The 20,650-nt window shown below is 38.6% G+C and overlaps 1 protein-coding gene across 1 annotated transcript; it reads left to right on the top strand.

The window, feature by feature from the left end:
• The first annotated feature begins 1,836 nt into the window (after positions 1 to 1,836).
• smarcd1 (SWI/SNF related, matrix associated, actin dependent regulator of chromatin, subfamily d, member 1) lies at positions 1,837 to 19,608 on the top strand. Its single transcript, XM_062416239.1, has 13 exons — positions 1,837 to 2,032; positions 6,337 to 6,512; positions 7,436 to 7,478; positions 8,209 to 8,331; positions 9,730 to 9,852; positions 10,430 to 10,546; positions 10,844 to 10,945; positions 11,133 to 11,294; positions 12,415 to 12,512; positions 12,873 to 13,008; positions 14,911 to 15,033; positions 17,129 to 17,230; positions 18,166 to 19,608. Exons 1-13 carry the CDS (start codon positions 1,847 to 1,849, stop codon positions 18,217 to 18,219), a joined length of 1,545 nt encoding a protein of 514 aa, XP_062272223.1. The 5' UTR covers positions 1,837 to 1,846; the 3' UTR covers positions 18,220 to 19,608.
• The last annotated feature ends 1,042 nt before the right edge of the window (positions 19,609 to 20,650 follow it).

The following is a 20,650-nucleotide window of genomic DNA, read 5'->3' on the forward strand; positions in this document are numbered from 1 at the left end:
ACATTCACCCATTCACACACATTCATACACTGATGGCAGGGGTTACCACGCAGGGTGCCAACCTGCTCAACAAATGGAAACTAACACATCCAGACACATTCATACACCACTGGCACAGCTTATCTTGTATCTTGCCCAAGGACACATCGACATGTGGACTGGAAGAGCTGGGAATGGAATCGCCAAACCTCGTATCGATGACCGCTCTACCTCCTAAGCCACAGCCACCCCAGTACAAAAACTGAAAACAGATGTTTATATCAGAACTTTGTTTGTTGTCCTTTTCTCTCCCATTAATCATCACACGATCCCTCAGATTTATCTGGCGACTTTTTGGAGGGGCCCCACCCCTAGGTTGGGAACCACAGAACTAAACTATTTAAAGTTTATTTAAAGTAGTTAAAACTAGCTCCACCTCCATCAGCTACAACTGTAACATGCTTCTCACACAATCGTGTTTAAGTAATAAGAATCTAGTGATGTCATATATAATAATATATCAGTCAGATGGACAAATTAAGTAAGTAGTACATTTTGCTGCTTATACTTCTGTACTTTTACTTAAGAAAGGTTTATCATGCAGGACTTTTACTTGTAATAGAAGTTTTTTTTTCATTGCTGTATTGGTACTTTTAGTTAAGGGGCTATGTTAGACCCTTTTTAGGGGTGCTCAATTTGATCTCAGCACCCCTAAAATAAATACATAATAATTATTATTTTTTTTTTTTAAATAAATAGTCTTTCCCTCAGGGTTCACTAGGATAGATTATGGTAATGTGGGACATTGACTAATGTGGGACAACTAAGCTCCAGTGCATTTAACTATTTAACTATTCAATTATTTTAAAGCTAACTAGTATATGCACACTGTGTAGGTTATATTGTTAGACATTACACATGTGAACATACAGGCTACTTGTTTTTTTACCTATGTGACAAAGAAAGCAAAACAATTGCAGGCCTACTAAATTAAATGAATAAATAAATCCACAAATTCTGAAACGATCTGGCACAAGGAACATAAATATATGTGCAATTTTCCTTTTGAGTACAATATCTAAAAAAAAATGCCCTCTGATTTAACAAAGTAACATCTTGTGGATTTCATAATGATATTAGGTGTTGATATAATGTATTGGATTCATATGTTAATAAGGTAAACAATTGCAAAAAGTGTCCCACATTACCCTAATCCACCCTAAGTATCTTAGGGTCCCTTTCTATAAAAAATCTGTGATTGTTTATTCTGAACCATTATTATTATTATACACTATAGTACACCACTCAACTATGTATTAATTGTTCTTGTTTTAATTTATATCATCCAGTGAAATTAGTAATTTAGCAGGGGGTTTGAACACTTGCAGGGCATTGTATGTCAAATTCTCAGTAGGAGCTGAGCCCCTCTAAAGGACCAATCCTAGAATCCCCCCTGTGTTAAGTAAAGGATCTGATTCCTTCCATATGTCCTTCCTCCCTTTCTTCCTTTCTTCTTTTCTTCCCTCCTTCCTTCCATCTTTCCTGCCTGTCTTCTTTTCCTTCCTTCCTTCCTTCCTTCCTTCCTTCTCCCTTTTCCCTTCTTTCCATCCGTCCTTCCATCTGTCCTTCCATCTGTCCTTCCTTCCATTTTTTATAATGGCCCGGCCCACAAGAGATCAAATTGGACTGTGTGTGTGCCTTGAATGAAAATGAGTTTGACACCCCTGGTCTATAAGTCGTTTTAGCTGCAGTACCTCACTCATGCCGTGGGGGGCGCTGCGGAACCCCGAACACCACCCAAACCTCAGCTCTCACTCTCGCGATAGCTCCGTGCCTCCACCGTCCGGCAGCGACATTCAGAGAGGAGATGGCGGCCAGAGGGGGGTTTCAGTCAGCACCAACTGGAGGTGGTGTCGGAGCAATGGGACCTGGACCTCCGGTACCGGGTGCAGGACCGGGCATGGGACCTGGGACTCCCTCTGGAAGGATGGGACCGTCTTCGGCGGCGCAGAACCATATGTACCGCTCCCCGATGCCCGGGCCCGGTTACCCGGTGAGACATCTCTCCGTCTGCTAGAACAAAGCCGCCCGTCGCTACTTTGTCACTGGCGGCTAACTTTACCTACCGGGCCACGGCTTATACTTTCCGACAGCCCTGCAGAAAAAGAAAAAAACGAGCTCCAGAGATGTTTTAATCGCTCACTTTAACCGACTACCGGAGTTTGTTTGTAGTTTGAATCCGTTAAACCTCCCGCCCGCTAACATTTAGCCTCGGTAGTCACGGTAGCTAGTTAGCTTAGCATGCTAACGCCGCTAGTGAACTGGATACTGCTTTTAATGTGCCGGTTTAATAGCTGAAATACCGCCGTGCAGGCTGCAAGCACTTTTCCAAACAGCGCAAAGCTAAACAAGCGAGCCTTTTCATATTAAACATTGAGATAGCTCAAGCTTGATTAACATATACAAGTTAGCTGTGGTTAAGTAACATGTCTTCTTTACTAATGAATGAACCGACTGCAGCTAATGTTTGCAAAAGTCTCAACAAAAAAAACCAACAGTGAATACAGGAGAGGATCAAACTAGTAACAGACTGCACGCTTGTGTTATAGATGAAGTGCTGTTTGCTGCACACTACTTGGTGTTTTCTAGCTTGTTGAGGTAACATCTGTGTATAGTTTGGGTGAAGCTACCATCACCTGGCTGTGAAAGCTGCAGATGGAGAAGTTGGATGACCTGGTTTTGTTTGCTCAAAAGAAATGTATTATGATTATTTCACTGTGCAAGAAACGTGTCGTAGTTACACAATTAATCATTTATCACAGGTAATCTCGTCTGGTCATAGTTTTAGATTTAAAAACACAATTATAGGGGATTTATTTGTTATTGAGGTGCATAAAAGTGTCTTTCTGTTGTGAGAAACAGGCTTCACCCTTAAATCTGGAGTCCTGTGTGTCCATGCAGTTAATGTTAGTGTAATTAACATATTTGGATATAATGCTCATCTCTACAGTGTAGTACAGGGCAACATATATTGTACTTCAAACATGCAAAAAGCAGAAATGGTGTGATTAAAAAAAATAATCACGAAAAACACCTTTACCTCGGGAGCATGTTGTTTTTATTCATTTTGAGGCACAGTGTCATAAATGGTGGTTGATGTAGGACTGACTTAATTTAATTTAACTTTTTCAGTTTAGGGTTTGTTCAAAAATGTATGGGCCGCAAAATATTTAGAAAGAAATGACTGCAATTTTGTTTTAAGATAAACAACAAAATAATCAATGTTCATAAGGGTGTAGGATGAAGTTAGGCACTTTTTTAGTCCTACCCCTTTTTTCTATTTTTTCTTTGAAAAATTTGGAGCATGTGTTCAACAAGCACAGTGTTATGGGTGCTGTGCATTTCTGATGTTTAACAATTACCATCTTAATATGAAAAACATTCATGTAGGTGATATATAAAGTAGAAAAAACATGATTAAAAAAGCAGATACTTTTATAACAGCTGTCTGTCTCGCTGATTAGGGAAATCCTGCGATCCCGTAATGTTTTCAAAGATTTGTCACACAGCCCTTATGATTACAAAGACTGCAATTAATATGTAGCCCGTTATTATCAATTAAATAATTCTCTCGATTAATAAATTAAACAATAAAATGTCAGAAAACAGTGACAAATGCTCATCTCTACATCTATCTTGAAAGCAGCTACAGTCCAAAACATAAATATTCAAGTATTTGTACTTTATTAACAGTAATAAGACAAAGAAATAGCAGTCTTACAGTTGTGAAACTATATAATAAAGGAATATTTGGCATTTTTGTTTGAAAAATGACCTGAACTATTAAATGATGGTCAAAATAATAGCCAAACATTTCTGTTGGTCCACTAATTGTTAAGTCTCTATAAATAATATTTTATTTTATTTTAATTCATTTTCCAAGTGGAGGCTACAGCACAAGGCAACCAGACAGTATCCTTACAACATAAATAATATAGACAATAAAGTGAAACTTGTACATATCATTTGAATACATGCGTTGATATTTGTCTGCAGCCACAAAACAACCAAAATAATTCCCACAACCATCCCATATGTCCTCACTAATATACATCAACACTCCCCCCAAAACAAGTCTTATGAACTGTGACAACATATTTACTTAATACTGAATCAAAAAGGTGTTAAATCTATGAATCTATTAATGAGTGCAAGTGCAAATAGGGCTGGGCAATATGGGCAGAATAAAATAATCAAAATCATATAATGACTAAGTGGATAAAGGCAGATAATAGAACTGTCTGTTAAACTCAGAAAATGACATTTTTACTGTAATGCAGCCTTTTAAAGCAGGAAAAGACACTTATTCCTTATCGCTATATTACAAATCTAAGACGACATGTAACTATATCAATATAATATCGATTTATTGCCCAGCCCTAAGTGCAAATATACTATTTATGTATGACTTTGTGTTTTAAATCTTGTGGCTGCTAATAGCACTGTGTAGTTACTGTTGTTACCCAGCAATATGTTGCAAAATCTGTTTGTAAATGTGTTAATAGACAAGATTAACACATTTATACTACACATAACATTATCTTCTGACTTGTGTTCTAGACTTATCTGATTTTATATTGCATCATGGGTACATCTCTATCCAATATGCTGTTTGTTGGAATCAAAATGTTTGAAATGATAAGTATTTTTTTCTCACTGGTCCACAGCAGCTGGAGTGTGTGCTGCTTAGCTACAAGGCAATCTGAATCAGAGTTTGTTGAAAGGATGTTACATCTTCTTCTCTTTCTTTTTTTTTTTCCTCCTCCGGCGTCCTTGACTGCTTTCACTCACACAAGCAGCGTTCCACAACTTGGTCAAAGAGGCTTCCTACCATATATACTGCAGAGCTCCAGTTGTTTCTCAATAAACCAAGGTTGCAGCGATGTATAGTGTAAAGAGCACTAAATGATCGACATGCAGTCCCTTTCTGCCCATACTGCATCGTGTGGAAAAGGCAGAGCGTGTTCACCTCGCTTGTATTGTCATTGTATTCAATGTCCGTAACTCTTCCTACCATCAGCCCTCCATTGTAGGCTCGGGGGGGGTTCGTTTTGCCGTCATATCTTCTCATTTGGTGAACTGGATGCTGGAAGGAAAGCTGCAATCAGTGGTTTGTCTGCTGCACTCATGTTGTCAGATACAAGAAGTCGCCTATTTGAGTTCTTAGTGCATGGTGTGGTGAGTTGACGGCAGTTGTCGTTCACATATTTACCAGATGGCGTGCATGTTAATGTTTTTTTTTTTTAATCTTGCCTCAAATATCAGAATGTGTGGATTTTATGTTAAGCATCACAGAGCTCATAACTGCTGCACAGCATCAGGAATGATATTTTTCTCGTTGCTTGTGTCTTAATGTAAAAAAAATGTTTTTTACTTGGTTTAAATGAATGCATGCACATCAAGTAATGTTCAGCTAATGCTCTGTAATATTCTGTGTTGACGTCTCTGCACTGACAGCGTCCATTTGGTCTCATGAAAATTAGATAGTAGGTTTTCAAAAGCGTTTTGTTGCACACGTTGACCTTGGTGATACATTTGTCTTTAATACAATGGAGGTGCTTTGTGCTTTTGGTGTTTTTCTTTATGTAAGATTCACAGTAATTGAATCCAGATAGAAACATTATCCAGATAGACATTGATTCCTGCTTTTTGTTCACCAAATTGCAGCCACAAGTTATCTCACCTGATGATTAGTGTTTGTTGAAGGCAGGATGACGTCCATGGATGTCACCTGGAGATGTTTACCTTTTGATGTGTAGAGCCTTGTTCACACACATTAATTCCTCCTTTTCAATCATTTTGAAATCTTTTTTTTTATTGCTTTATTACTACAGCAGTTATTTGGTGAAGCATAAATGAAGCTGCAGTTCCAGCTACGGTGGTGCAGCAGAAGTGGTTGTGGCACAAATGGTTGAAATCAGAAGCTGATGAGGGACTGTAACCAGGTGACCTTCTCCTGGTTGTCTGGAGCGTCTGCATATGGATGTAAAATAATGAGATATGTGTAAAAAAAAAAAAAATGAAATCAATTTTTAAGTGCAGCCTTGAACAGAAACAAAAAAAGAGAAATATGAGTACGATTCAGCACAACACACACCAGCGTAAGGCAGTGCAGGGACCAGTTTCCTGTACTTTGAATAACATTTGGTAAGGAACTAGAAGAAGAATTTACAAGCATGTGTAAAAAGCTGCCGAAATATCTCTGTACACCAGACTCCAGGGCTGTGAAGTGACTTGTGAAATAGGATTTTGGTGTTTTTTCATGTTTTATTAAAAAAAATTATTTCTTCTTTGCAGAGACCGGGCATGCCTCCATCCAGCCGTATGACCCCGCAGGGACCGGCCATGGGACCCCCAGGATATGGTAATAGCCCTGTGTCTCGCCCCGGGATGCCTGGCGTGATGGACCCGTCTCGCAAGAGGCCCGCACCCCAACAGATTCAGCAGGTTCAGCAGCAGAACCGCAACCAGCAGTAAGTGCCCCCCCCAATCCGGCAGAGAAGATTGATCTTTAGAACTGAACTTTAATTATATCCATTGTTATATTAGAAGTCATCCAGCTTGAAGCAAGAGCAGAAGTCGGTGTTATGATTGTGATCAGAGGTCTGCTCAGGTCTGTTATTGCAATCCTGCACATGCCCACTCCGCTCAAGATTTTTATCACTGCTGCCCCAAAAAATGTTTGGTATTGGAAATCTGATGTTTTTCATTCCACAGGAAAAATAAAATACATGACCTTTTTTTAATGAAAAGAAAAAAAAGAATTTGAAACTTTACAAAGAACAGTAGAATTAATGAAAAAAAGCATCATTCCGTAGCTTCAAACAAAAAAAACAACACACATTTTGGGTGACATTTTTTGTTTGACATTCAAAATCGTTTAACGAACAAATGAAAAAACACCAAACAAGATTTTTTAAAAGCAGTTTTGTTTTAATGTTACTGACATTTAAATAAAATGTGCTTTCAAGGACACAACTAGGCTCAAAAGAGGGGATACGAGCAGATGAGCCAAACTGAAATTTGACTTAAATTGGCACTTCATGTATAGATCTGGAAGACAATATATGTACACTTAAGCCCAAAAATAACTAATAAAATGTAATCCTGTGTTCATCCTCCATCATTTAATGATGATGCTTGCTGCCTGCGTCACACTAAATACCTGCAACATTTGTCATTAGACCTGCATGATCCTGATCCCACTGCAGCCTTCTGGATGTGGGACTGAATTACTCAGATTGTGTTAATTCCGTTTCGCTCTGTGTGTGTCTCTGTATACATTTGTGTTTCAGGTGTTGTGTATAATCTGAAATGTAAAGACTGAACTGACTTCTTTGTCTTTTTGTGAAGTCGCCCAGAGCTTATCTTCTTTTCATAATTTGTTTTTTTACAGCACAAAGAAGAAGAAGATGGCTGATAAAATTCTACCTCAGAGGGTGAGTATTATTCAAACAACGATGCATGGGAATTCATTAATTCTGGCCTTGAAGTCAGAGAGATTACATTTGCTAGTCCATTAAAATGTTTATTCAGCTGGATCTTTACAAAGAAAAGTTGGTCTTTAAAGGACCCTGTTGTTTCAGCTTGATGGATTAAGACTGCACTTACTGTAAAAACAACAGATTCATCCTGATCAACGCTTCAAAATCTGACAAATTGTATTGGAAAGAACGATCTGCTCTATGACTCCTCGACGACTCATTAAGTTAATTTTGCACTTTTCTTACATCAGATAATGTCAGTCAGTATACTTTGTGGTAACCTTTAATTTTTAATTGTATAGAAACAGTTTTCAATTATAATTGAGCATGTTGGATCATTTTTGAACACTTCTTTACAATGTTTTTCAATCTTTCAAATGCCACCTTGCCACCTTCAAATAATTCATATAGTACTTCGTATTCATTGCAAATTTGAGCGTTTATGTCTCAAAATCAATTTTTTTATCAGTCACGGCTGCTTGAGGACAGTATTGTAGCGACATCATTTTGCATTATATACAGGCCATGTGTGAGACAGAGTCATTAAAAATGGTGCTGTAATGGCTATTGAAGTGCAGTATTTGGAAATATGGTTGAAAATTGATGACATGCTCCTGAGTGTACACTATTCAGAGTGTTAGATGTTACATAGATGGTCACCACTGTGCCCTTTGTTCTGTCCCAGATCAGGGAACTGGTCCCAGAGTCTCAGGCTTACATGGATCTACTGGCTTTTGAGAGGAAGCTGGACCAGACCATCATGCGCAAGAGGTTGGACATTCAGGAGGCTCTTAAGAGGCCCATTAAGGTTTGTTTCACTTTAAAGTTTCACTCTCATACACCCTAAATTATTCATTTTAAAGCTGCTCAGAACTGTAGGACCTACATGTATTCCATAACTGGATATTTAAAGGTAATGTCAGTTCCAGTTTTTCACACTTTTCTTTAGTTTCCACCCTTTTCTCAAAACTTTTAACACATTTAATGTGTTTTCAAACTACATTCACAAAACCTCTACACACTACATCAAGAATGAGAAAACGGTTTTAGAAGGCATGTAGCTCCAGAAAAAAATACTTACTGTGTATAATACAGTAATACATGTAAAAATAAATATTCACAACTCAGTTACACAGTTAAGATGTAGCATAACGTAAGTACTGCAAGCAATGAAGTACTGAATGTCTCTGGATTAAGCACCTGAATTAAAGTAAAAATACATTACTGCAAAAAACTGAGGGACAAAGACAAAATGCAGTCTACTTTATATTTGCAAAGTGATTTACTGAAACATCTATATAGTACATTTTCAATTTCAACTTTCCAAAAAAAAACTATTACCTTTTCTCTTTTCTGAATCTCCTCACCATGGTGGCCACAGAGAATCTGCTGAGTTTGGGTTGTAACCATCTGAAATTACTGTTCTTTGTCTTAATCTTCCTTGTCCTCCTCTTCTTCTTTCTCTGCCTCACACATCGTTACCATTCATTGTTGGTATCAACCTTCAAACTCGCCTGTGCACTTTGAACTGGTTTATATTGATTTCATCACAGCATTAATAATAAGTGTGAACAATTTACAGTTGTTGCATCACGGTGCAAAATGTGTTTTTAGTGAGTGAGACTGTGTTTAGAGTTTACGAGAGCTGCAAATTGTGTCGAAATTGTTTAAGGTTTTGCCCAAAGAGTGGTCGGTTCAATAAATGGGTTCAGGCCACTGAGCATTTGGTTCAGAAAATGGGGATTTAGTGTTTTTAGCAATTCAGATAAACTATAATGAGAGCATGTTATTCCAAAATGCCTGAAACACTCTGAGTTGTTGTAGAAGTGTAGACTCTAATTTTTTTAAAGGATGTTTATATGTGACTGAACCAAAATACATAATCATATTGAAAGTGGACAGCGTGCCAGGCTCATACTTAATTTAAACTGAACGCCGTCACAATATCTGAATTCTTCTGTTGAATTAAGCTACATGGGCTCCCAGCTATGCAATTTCAGCTTCCCCCTGAGCAGGAGTGACTTTATCGAATGAAATACAGCTTGACTCTTTGGGATTTTAAGGAGCGGTTGTGTTTAGAAAACCAAAAAAAACTTGAACCCATCTGTGCTGATCATCACTGTAGAGTAGTAGTCTGTGTAGTCTGTGTTGAGTGATTGATGAACATTTTCATTTAAAGTGTCTTTTTGACTGATTTTGTTTTTAGCAAAAGAGAAAGCTCCGGATCTTCATATCCAACACCTTCAACCCTGCAAAGCCTGACGCCGAGGACGGAGAGGGCACAGTGGCATCGTGGGAGCTGCGTGTTGAGGGGCGTCTGCTTGAAGATGTAAGATTCATCATAGAAATATATCGCTTTCATTTCCTGAGATATGATGCATGTTCAGTCATGGCTGCCAGTGTAATATGACAGAGATGGTTTTTGGAGAGGAGCAATGAGAGCATCCTGTCTTTACTATTAAGTTTTAATACTTCACTGATAGTCTCTTAATCTCTAAGTGGATCTTTAATAATCAGAATAAATACACCCAAATCCTTGGAATAGTGAGAGATTAATCTTGTTGTTGGAGCCACTTATAAGTCAAATGCTTTCAAAATTTGGAGGACTTCATTTCAGTTCATTTCATACTCAGTGTTATGATAGATCCTGTTAATTACAGACAGACAAATAAATGAGACATTACATCCACAGCAAAAGTAAGAATAAAAACACAGGTAGTCACACGTTCTTAGAAAGGTGTTAATCATCACAGAGGACTGTGATGATTAATCACATTAATCAGTTCTGCAGGTTTTGTGTCTATATTGTCTCTTTTTGGCCTTAAACATCTTATTTTCATCCTCCCTTGTCCAACATTGCATGTTTGCACATCTCTGATAACGAATATCAACGGTTTTCTTTCCAGACGGCCGTGTCCAAGTATGAAGCCACTAAACAGAAGAGGAAGTTCTCCTCTTTCTTCAAGTCCCTGGTGATTGAGTTGGACAAGGACCTGTACGGTCCAGATAATCACCTTGTGGAAGTAAGATAATTTTTTCCATCTATTTGAAGTGATGCATCACTGTTAAGTTTCTTCTGTTTTGTTGTGTAGTATTGTGAATTATGACACACAAACACACACACACACACATACATTTGACTATTAAAAAACTGAATGTCTATCCATTTATTACTCATTTCCTGTCATACTTTTGTGACTTAACAATGTTGCTTTGTGTGTGTTGCTAAAGTGACAATTAAATGTAGTCATAAATCTGTAAAGAATATCAGTTTCATAGATTGACATTAACCTGTTGTTAATGTGTTTCCATGACTTTAGTGGCATAGGACCGCCACCACCCAGGAGACTGATGGTTTCCAGGTGAAGAGGCCAGGTGACGTGGGTGTCCGCTGCACCGTCCTGCTCATGCTGGACTACCAGGTAACAGCTCTGGGTTTATTTGCCTCCTGCTGTATTCTGTTGACTTAAAGTATAAATCAAACATCTGTTCAGTTACCGTAGAGGGCTATAAAAGGGGAGCACTAGTCATCATCCGACAGCAAATTTGTTGCCTGCTTAAATACGCTCTTCATTTCCGTCCTTATCTTCTTCTCTGTGTACCAAACAGCCCCCTCAGTTCAAGCTGGACCCCCGGCTGGCTCGTATGCTGGGCATCCACACCCAGACAAGACCTGTCATCATCCAGGCTCTGTGGCAGTACGTCAAGACTCACAAGCTCCAAGACCCCCATGAGCGCGAGTTCATCAACTGTGACAAATACCTGCAGCAGGTTTGTGTAGCATTGCTTAAAACCTTAAAATTTAAAACAAACATCAGTGGTATATTTGATTACTTTACATTTTAACCCAAAAACTCTTATTTTTTTCACCCTGAGACTTTGCAAACTGTAACCGCTGATCAACAGTCACATAGTTGTCCTGTTTAATTCCTGCTCTTGATGTTGCACAGTCCGCCTCTCCACTCTTCCCTTTGTCCTTGTATGGAATCTCTCTCTCTCTCCTTTTTCTGGGTCACTGAGTGTTTTTCCTTTTTTTTTCGCCAACTTGGCCAAGATAAACACAGGATTGTGAGGAAAGCTGGTGATGAATTTCCTACAAAGTCAACGTGCGAAATAAATTAGCTTTTCAGCTCGCAGGTTCTTGTAAATAAAAGAATGATTTGTAATGTGGGACAATAGTTTAGCTTTTTTATTTTTCCATCTCCACACACTCTGTAAAAATAAGATGTCACAACAGACTGTAATAGCAGAGAGAGCAACACAGCTGAAGACAAAGAGGACAGAGTGGATTATAGCAAATGTTGGCACAGACAAAAAATAAATAGAAGAATAGCCATAAAATAAGAGGCAGAGCTGCAGAACAAAATATGACAGTTTGCTGCAGCTTAATTAATCTGTCGGTGAGCAAACAATATGTAATTTATCTCAAATATATGATTAAAAACGCACAAAAACCAACACAAGTGAGCCAAAGGGAAACTTTTGCACTCTTAATGTGAACATCACCCTGCCCAGGACAGGCTATTCTATAAATTAGTTATGATTGATGTTTTTTATAACAAGGTGTCATTTTCGATGTGTAATATGAGGGTCCTTGCAGATAGTGATCAAACCAAAAAATCCCCTTGACTTCACAAAGCTAAAACTAATTGTTTGGTTAATGTTGCTGTGTGATGTAATGAAATAAGCAACTGTTTTATAATATCAGTTTTTGCATATTTGCCACTATTGACTGAAGGTGATAATTTGTTGTTGTGTTCACAACGTGTTCCCGATGCTCCAGTGGCCAAAAAAATAAATTAGTCATTACAGGTTTAATTATGTTCACCCAGCAGGTATTGTGTCCATACAACATTTGCTGCAGTAAATTAGTGTTGACTTGGTTTTGCAGATCTTTGAGACCCAGCGAATGAAGTTCTCTGAGATCCCGCAGCGCCTGCATGCACTCCTAATGCCTCCAGAGCCCATCATCATCAACCATGTGATCAGGTAAGTTCACGAAGATGAAACCAACACTGTTTTCACCCACAAAAATGTCTCAAGATCTAAGAAGGTGTGTGTGTGTGTGTGTGTGTGTGTGTGTGTGTGTGTGTGTGTGTGTGTGTGTGTGTGTGTGTGTGTGTGTGTGTGTGTGTGTGTGTGTGTGTGTGTGTGTGTGTGTGTGTGTGTGTGTGTGTGTGTGTGTGTGTGTGTGTGTGTGTGTGTGTGTGTGTGTGTGTGTGTGTGTGTGTGTGTTTGTGTTTGTGTGTGTGTGTGTGTGGTAGTTCTGCATTTTGATTTTATCGCCTGCTGCTGTGAACACACATTATTAAAACTAAATGTACTGTACATAATGTTTTCCTCTAACAGCGTGGATCCTAATGACCAAAAGAAGACTGCTTGCTATGACATTGACGTGGAGGTGGACGACACACTGAAGACCCAGATGAACTCCTTCCTGCTCTCCACAGCCAGTCAGCAGGAAATAGCCGGGCTAGACAACAAGGTACAGACCCCGACCCACCAGCAGGATGTAACTGGGTTTTTGTTTTTGTCCCCGAGACTTTGAGGCGGACACATCCCTCGCTTGTGTAATGTAAAGCAGTTTGTCCACAGGGGGAGTCGTGTTTCCTGTTTCCCTGCGGTACTTCTGTGTGTTTTTTTTTTTTAAGGTTTTGATTTATTACGCCATTAAATTGCTCCCTACTGTAGAACAACTTGCGCTCCTTCAAATGTCACACTTTTGAAGAGCATGGAAATAGCACAGATTTTTCTGCAGTAGTTTCTAAATGGTTCATGTGACAACTCCCATCTGCTCTAACTGTGTTAAGGCCATTTTAAACACAGTCGATTTAAATCAAATGTGAAGGAGCTGCGTTTTTCATCAAATCCTTGTTCCATTGAGACAGGCCATGTCGTTTTTTTTCCACCCCGTTTTTGTGAGCCTGCTGAGGGCAATTTCACACATATATGCTCCCTCAAATTGTTGCCTGTGTATCATCGGCTTTTCTCCAGCCAGCGTTGAGGTCAGCCGGGTCTTCTTGACCTCCTGCTAGCAGCCATTACCTTGGCTGGGATAGCTGTAATCACTTTGATAAGGCACATAGCCTTCCCCTTAGACGACCTCCTGTGTAGTCTTTTGTTCTGAGACAAGTCAACTATGTAAATACAGAGAATTTGTTTATAGTTTACAGGCGCCATTCATTTTGTTACTTTATTTTGGGGATTAGCAGCGATTACTGATGTACACCCTGTTCATGCCGGCGTGATATCAAAAAGTTTGCTGCTGAGCCTGCCCTACATTTTCCACTGCGTTTTTAGTGTTGTATTTTTACACTCAGATACATGTAAACCTGCAGTTGGACCCATTTTATACTCAGTGTATATATATATATATATATATATATATATATATTTATTTATTTTTTAAGCATAGTTTTTCTGGAAGCATTGACCTGCTGCATCTTTTTGTCAGGGGATGTCGACCAAGTGCAGCTAATGAATACTGCATCACAGTTTTGTGGTTGGCCAGTTAAAGGACTTTCCTGTGTTGATCCTTTCTCACAAAGTGGCCTAGATTACACCTGTTGGTCTGACCCGGACCACGAGGTGGGTCTGCAGGTCACCGGACAACCGTCTTGGTCAATCCAGGTCGTTAGTTTGTTGTTAACAAGCATTATTTTTAACAGCTTGAAGGAAATACTGAGGGATCCGTCAGAGGTTGGGTGAAGCAACTGGCTGTTGTTATTCACATTACTGCAGTGATGTTTTTTCATGTGTAAATGTCATTTAGCATTAAAAGTTTCTCAGTTGCTTTTTTTTTAAATTCGGAAGGAAACCTTGTTCTCATCCAGCAGTCTGAGGGCGTTTCCACACATGTAGCTCTTTGCTTTGTGCTGATTCATTAGCTATAATTATACTATTGTTGCATTTGTCCCTTGGTTAGTTTGCGTTCACACGGCTTAAATTTAACATTTAACACCAAAATTGTAAACTGTTCTCTCATTGACCAGAAATTGAAGTTGATTTCGTTCTCACTGCAAACAAACGGCTTCAGGGTTCGACTGATACCCTTTCTTGACAATCTCAGCCCTCTTATTTTGTCCCACATCTGAGTGCAATTGGTGTGTTCACATATGCTCAGACTAACCAATCTTTGGGAAGAAACGCTCAGTTTTAAAACAACTTCTCCAAACGAGCCAGATGTGAATGCACCCTTAGTTAGTGTTCATTAAACTGAGAAACGCTGTACAGTTGTTTTATATGTAAGGAATAGTTTGATGGAAAACAGCCATCAAGAAAACATCTGTTCATAATTTTTCTGTGTGTGATATTTCATGAGATGGATCACATTCAGTTAATAATTTAATTAATGCCTTATTAATTACTTTGAATTGATTCTCCTCAGATCCATGAAACCATTGAGACCATTAACCAGCTGAAGACCCAGAGAGAGTTTATGCTGAGTTTTGCCAGAGATCCTCAGGGCTTTATCAATGACTGGCTGCAGTCCCAGTGCAGAGACCTCAAGGTGAGTCTGTTTGTCTTGACCTCAGCAGGTGTTTTGACATGGATCTTCCAACTTTGGCTTTTTTCACAGAGTGCACTTTGTCTGCTGTGAAAAAGGCCTTCTGTCAATATATATAGTGCATACTTTAATGTTTTCCTGTTGTTTGTGTGTGTGTTTAAATAAGATTAACAAGATTTTACTTCAATCACAAATTTTCAGGGGTAAACGTAAGTATTCATTCAGAAGACTAAATGTTTCTTTGCCTGAATATCCTTCATAGAGCTTAAATAGAGAAATCTCTTAAGGATGAGAGGCATGAAGAAGTAGCATTATTAGTTTCTCTACTGACTGTAACACCTCCCAAAGACTAAGTGTTTCAATTAATGGGCATGACTCAGCATTTTCTACCAGGAACACTGGTTTCATTCCCATTACTGTAGGTTTTTTTTCTTTTTTTCTCCACCCATGTGTAAAAACTCATTTTAATGCAGGAATTACAGACACATTATGTGGTTTGTGTGGTCATACAGCAGTGTGATCTCGTTGAAAAGTAAAAACTAGAAGTGTCAATAAACTGTCAGTTTTGAGTCTGGTTCAGAAACACCTTGAAGCCATATTTTAGGTTAATTTAGACCTGCCAACCTGTACGCATTTTACATAGCAGGTAAATATTTTGATATCTAAGTATGCCGCTATGATTTATCACTCGCCTGTCAGTTCAATTGTGCATCTGCAGTACTCAAGTCTATCAACAGGAGGCAGCAGCTTTTAGCCTCCTGAAAAGGAAAAAGAAGAAGAAAAGTTTGACCAATCATAGCTCTGGATTCATTCCCCCGGCCTTCCCCACATGATGATGATGATGATGATGATGATGATGATGATGATTAACAAATACATAATTTAATTTCAAGAGATGCTAATGAACAGCCACGCGACATTGATTTTATCTCTTATCCCCGTCGTCACTCCGGCTGGGTGATTCTTCAAATGAGGACTCTTGTTTTAACTCATTTGCAAAGGGAAACAGACTGCTGCATGTGGAAAGTTAAAAATTGTGAATTAAGTTTAATTTAATTATGTTAGCCTAAGGTTACATAATTTGCAAACTAGCTAGCTCGTTCACCGGGCATTTAAGTTGACAAAGTAATGTTAAGTTATGTTGTTTGTGTGTCACAGATTGTCGGTTATTTTATTGTCGGAGTACTTATCTCTATAATTATTATAGCAGCCAAATCTGTAACAGTAATGAGAGGAGCCTATTATGGCAAAATGAAAAAAGAGCAGTTAATCAAAAAATTATATTTTCAAAAATCAAATCAACTTAAACTTTGATTATTGCTGATGTGTAAACAATATAAACTGAACAAATGGAGTGTGTAGCCTAAATCAAAGATAAATGGACAAATAACCAACTACTTTTTTTTTTAAACGCATCTCCACGTTTTTGTCTGACTTCTGCATAAATGCAAATCATGTATTGTTATGCATACGTCTGCAGATTATGTCCAATAATTCATTGTGCAAACAGCAGCCGATTTGCTTCTGACACATCTGAAGTGGTACTCCTAAAATTCATCCAGAGTTGGCGGGTCTGTTAATAACATTTGGTCTGTGCAGGCTTTGCTGTGTCACGGTGACTCGGCTTTAAATACAAAGTTCAACTATGGAAAGAGAGAACTTAATTACATAAGTACGGCAACATTGTGCATACGAGCTTCCCCTCCAAACACAAGGCTCATCCTGCTCGCTGGGGTGTGACACCGCAGGTCAGAGTCAAAATAGAGCGTGAAACATTTTGTATCATGTTTGACTGAGTGCGTGCTCGCCTCCCCTTCTTGTCCACCGAGTGAGCTGATTAACTCCTGACCAGCTGTCACCCACCTGCAGTGTTTGTTCAACCAAATCTCTGTGAAATTGAACAAATTCAGTCCAGAGCTCGCCGGCTGCTCGCACACACACAGCTCAGTCAACCTTACATTCAAAAAAATAAAAAAACTTCCCTTATGATATAAGGTGCCAATACCAGTTGAGAAATTTGAAGTGCTACAATAAATAAATAGATGGCACCATACAGGACTAAAATCAGTTTGCTAATTATGTCCATCTCTGTTAACAGACCATGACAGATGTGGTTGCAAACCCAGAAGAAGAGCGAAGAGCCGAGTTCTACTACCAGCCGTGGGCCCAGGAAGCAGTCTGTCGCTACTTCTACTCCAAGGTAACCTGTTTGTCCTCTCATTACTCTTTCTCTTTCTTACATTGACATGGGCTGCACTTAAATCATCAATAATTAACTTCAATAATTAGGTGTACATTGGTTTTGTAACCCCTCGATTCATCATGTTTGAACTGTAAGTGTAATAGCTTATTGGGGGTGAAGCCGCTGTATTTTTCCCCGTTCTGTTTTCCTGTTTCATGTTTTTTTTTTGTTGTTTTTTTTAACAATACTCTAGATAATGTAAACATCTTTTAGGTTTAAGTCATGGCCAACACTTGTCATTTTTTGCAACTTTAGTTTCTGAGAAATCGTGTTTTTGTCCGTCATTAGGGTACAGCAGATAACTCAAACTACTTTTAGTACCTATGAGCTCCGGCAGCGTTACTGTGGAGACGAAGCCTAGCAGATGTGAATTAAAGCGGCGGCAGATTAAAAGCAGTTGAGAAGAGAAAAGAAAGCGTCTTAGGTTTCAGAGTTTATCCATAATTGACCTAAATTTAAAAAGCAAATCGATTTTAAGCTGCAAATGATCTGTTTAGTTTTTCTCAACATGATCATCTTTAGCTCCCGCCTGATAAACGTAATAGTTTAAAGTTTGTGTCGATCATAATTTCCAACTCCCCAGTTTTCACTTAACATTAATTTCCTGTTTTTAAGAGTTTTCTGTATTTTAGAAATGTGATGATCCACAGACACAGCATGATAACTCCTCAAGACTAACTACAGAGAATGATGAGATTTTCTGATATTTTCTCCTTTTTGTACTTAATTTGTTTTGGGGTTTTTTCACCCGCCACCAGCCTTGGTGAACAATCTGTTTTTATCATTTGTATTGTTCTCCTTGAGAGTTTTAATCACAGTGTTCTCCCTGCTGATTAATTAGTCACAGTGTTGTCTTGGTGATTAAATCATCTTTATGTGCAAATGTCATGCAGGTCCAGCAGAGACGACAGGAGCTGGAGCAGGCGCTCGGCATCAGGAACACCTAAAGAAATGCGTCCAGAGACGGCAGACATGAGACGACTGACGAGAGTGTGTGTGTGTACGTGTGTGTGGGATGTTCAAAATGAATTCCTCACAGAGTTTTCTGACAAACTTAGAGACATAGATGCTAGATGGCTTTAACGCTATATAGGATGTCTTTTTTTTTTTATCTTCACCCTGCAGCTCGGCTACTATTTGCAGTTTGGTTGCTACTTCCACTTTTTTTTATATACATGATTCTTTTTTTTCCCCCTTCACCAGAGCTCCTTGAGCACGATGTATTTTCTCTTGCATGTTTAAGACTTACCTGGAAGCATTCCTTTCATTTTGATAAATTGTGCCCGCACAAAAGTACAGATTGTGCACAAAATGAAAAGCTGAGGGCAGACTGTACGTGGCAACTTCAGCAGGAATGTGTTGATTCTGCCGTCGCTCTTTGTCCCCCGTTTTGGAAAGTAAATTTACATTTTACACTCCTGGCCCGGCCTCCAGGTGCTAGCCCATTCAAGTTAAATATTGATGGTCATTGTGTTTGTAATTAATCAGGCCACTTTGCTGCACATTGGCTGTTGATGTCACTTTGTCTTAAAACTTTTCATCAGTTTGTTTTTTGACACTTTGTGCCACAGTCTGTACGAGAGAATGAGACATTTTTTTGTTGAAAAGCTCAATCAGTGCAGAATATACATCGATGTGGCAAAACGGTTTTTGTTAAGGGTGCCAGTATGAAGTTTTTCTTTTCTCTTTTTTTTGTTATTATCATTGATCCTTGTTTTAAAAATATGTATAATATCAGTACTTGTCTTGTTAACTAGTACAGATTATCAAGGAAGTAGCTAGTATGAGTACCTCTAGTCTATATAGTTTTGTAAATATTGAGCAAAAAAACTGAAGATGGATGTGAAGTAAAATTGTAACTCTTATCCTGGCAAATCTTTTTCTTAACTCTTTGTCTATGCTCAGATAGTTGAACCAGTATTTATATTAATCAGCCCTCGCTCTTCGAGCCTGGTGATTTAGCTCTACATGACGTAAAGACGGCGGTCACGTTTGACAAACCCGCTGCTCTGCTGAGCTGGGAAGAGTTGAACCCTGCCTTTTTAGTCTTGTGCTTCTTGGTAATGTGCAGAGAAGCCGTAAACACTTGAACAAGCTCGGTCTCACACGTGGACGAGCAGACGTAAAGAGTCGTAGCTTCTTGGCACACTGACTGAAGACCTGACACCGTTTTTTTTAGTTAAATGGTTGTTTCCCTGTTTAAGGTAAATATGAGTGTCCTGGCTGAAACGTCTGCGTGTGCATTTAATGAATTCCAAGAATACACTAATGTGGGTTTGGGAGGCAGGTACAAGATTTTGAAATGAGTGTGGGAACCTCGGGGGTGTAAAACTTAACACTGGGAGGGAGGGAGGGCGGGAGGGAGGACGACTGTAGTATTATTTAAATCTGCAGACTTTTTCATGGACCAAACCTATTTTTCTGTATGTTCTTATTATGTTATAATAAAGGATATGTAAAACTATGCTGTCTGTGTCAGTGACTTTGTACTTCTGCTTTACTATTTCTGCATGGATCATATTTAGGCTGCAACTCTTTTCATTATGTCTTAATCTGACTCAACTTCTCCATTAGTCGTTTGTTGTGAAAATTGCTAAAATTCAGTTTACTTTCATAGATGAATAAAGAAACTAGAAAAACATTTATATTTGAGAAGCAGTTATTTGGAAATCTTTAACAAAAAATGACTCAAAACTATTAACTATCAAAGTTGGTGATTAAGTTTCTATTGATAAACTAATAACAGCTCTAGTGTCAGTGACTTTGTTTCTAACCTTTGTAATGAAAAACTGCTTGAATATTTCTCTGAATGGATTATAATGAGGCTATAACAACTATATTCAGTATCTATTAATCTGGGAGTTATTTTCTCCATCGATTATTCATTTTGGTTGAAAATTTCAGAAATGAACTAAAAATCCCAGCATGACTTCGTCAAATGTCAGCCGTAAACCATTTTAAGACTTTTTTGTTGATCAATGAATCAGGTAATCGGCTAATCCTTTCAACTTCAGATTGTCTTGTTTGAGGGACCAATGCTTTATTTCCTGCAATAACACTGAATTTATAATCTATTACTAACCCATTTTACTATTAAAAATGACTAACTACTTTTGAACATCACACACGCTCGTCAATTCTCTCATGCTTGCCGTCTCTGGACGCAGTCCATATCTTTATTACTTTTTTTCTATGCGAGAGAAAAAAACACTTCCTTAAAAAATATCTACTATTCAGCCATTTGTAATAGAGGTTTAACGTTCATCAGCATTCATGCCTATAAAGATTGTTATTATTGGACAGAGAGAGAGAGAGCTGACAGAGCAGACCAACCAACAGGAGAGGGAGTGTCTGATCCTCGCTTTGTGTCCGGTATAA

Source organism: Scomber scombrus, chromosome 3 (genome assembly GCF_963691925.1).
Source record: "Scomber scombrus chromosome 3, fScoSco1.1, whole genome shotgun sequence".
NCBI lineage: Eukaryota > Metazoa > Chordata > Actinopteri > Scombriformes > Scombridae > Scomber > Scomber scombrus.

Coding starts and splice junctions, on each gene's coding strand:
- smarcd1 (XM_062416239.1), top strand. CDS start 1,847: ATGGCGGCCAGAGGGGGGTTTCAGTCAGCACCAACTGGAGGTGGTGTC. Junction 2,033..6,336: donor TGCCCGGGCCCGGTTACCCG/GTGAGACATCTC, acceptor TCTTCTTTGCAG/AGACCGGGCATGCCTCCATC. Junction 17,231..18,165: donor GTCGCTACTTCTACTCCAAG/GTAACCTGTTTG, acceptor AATGTCATGCAG/GTCCAGCAGAGACGACAGGA.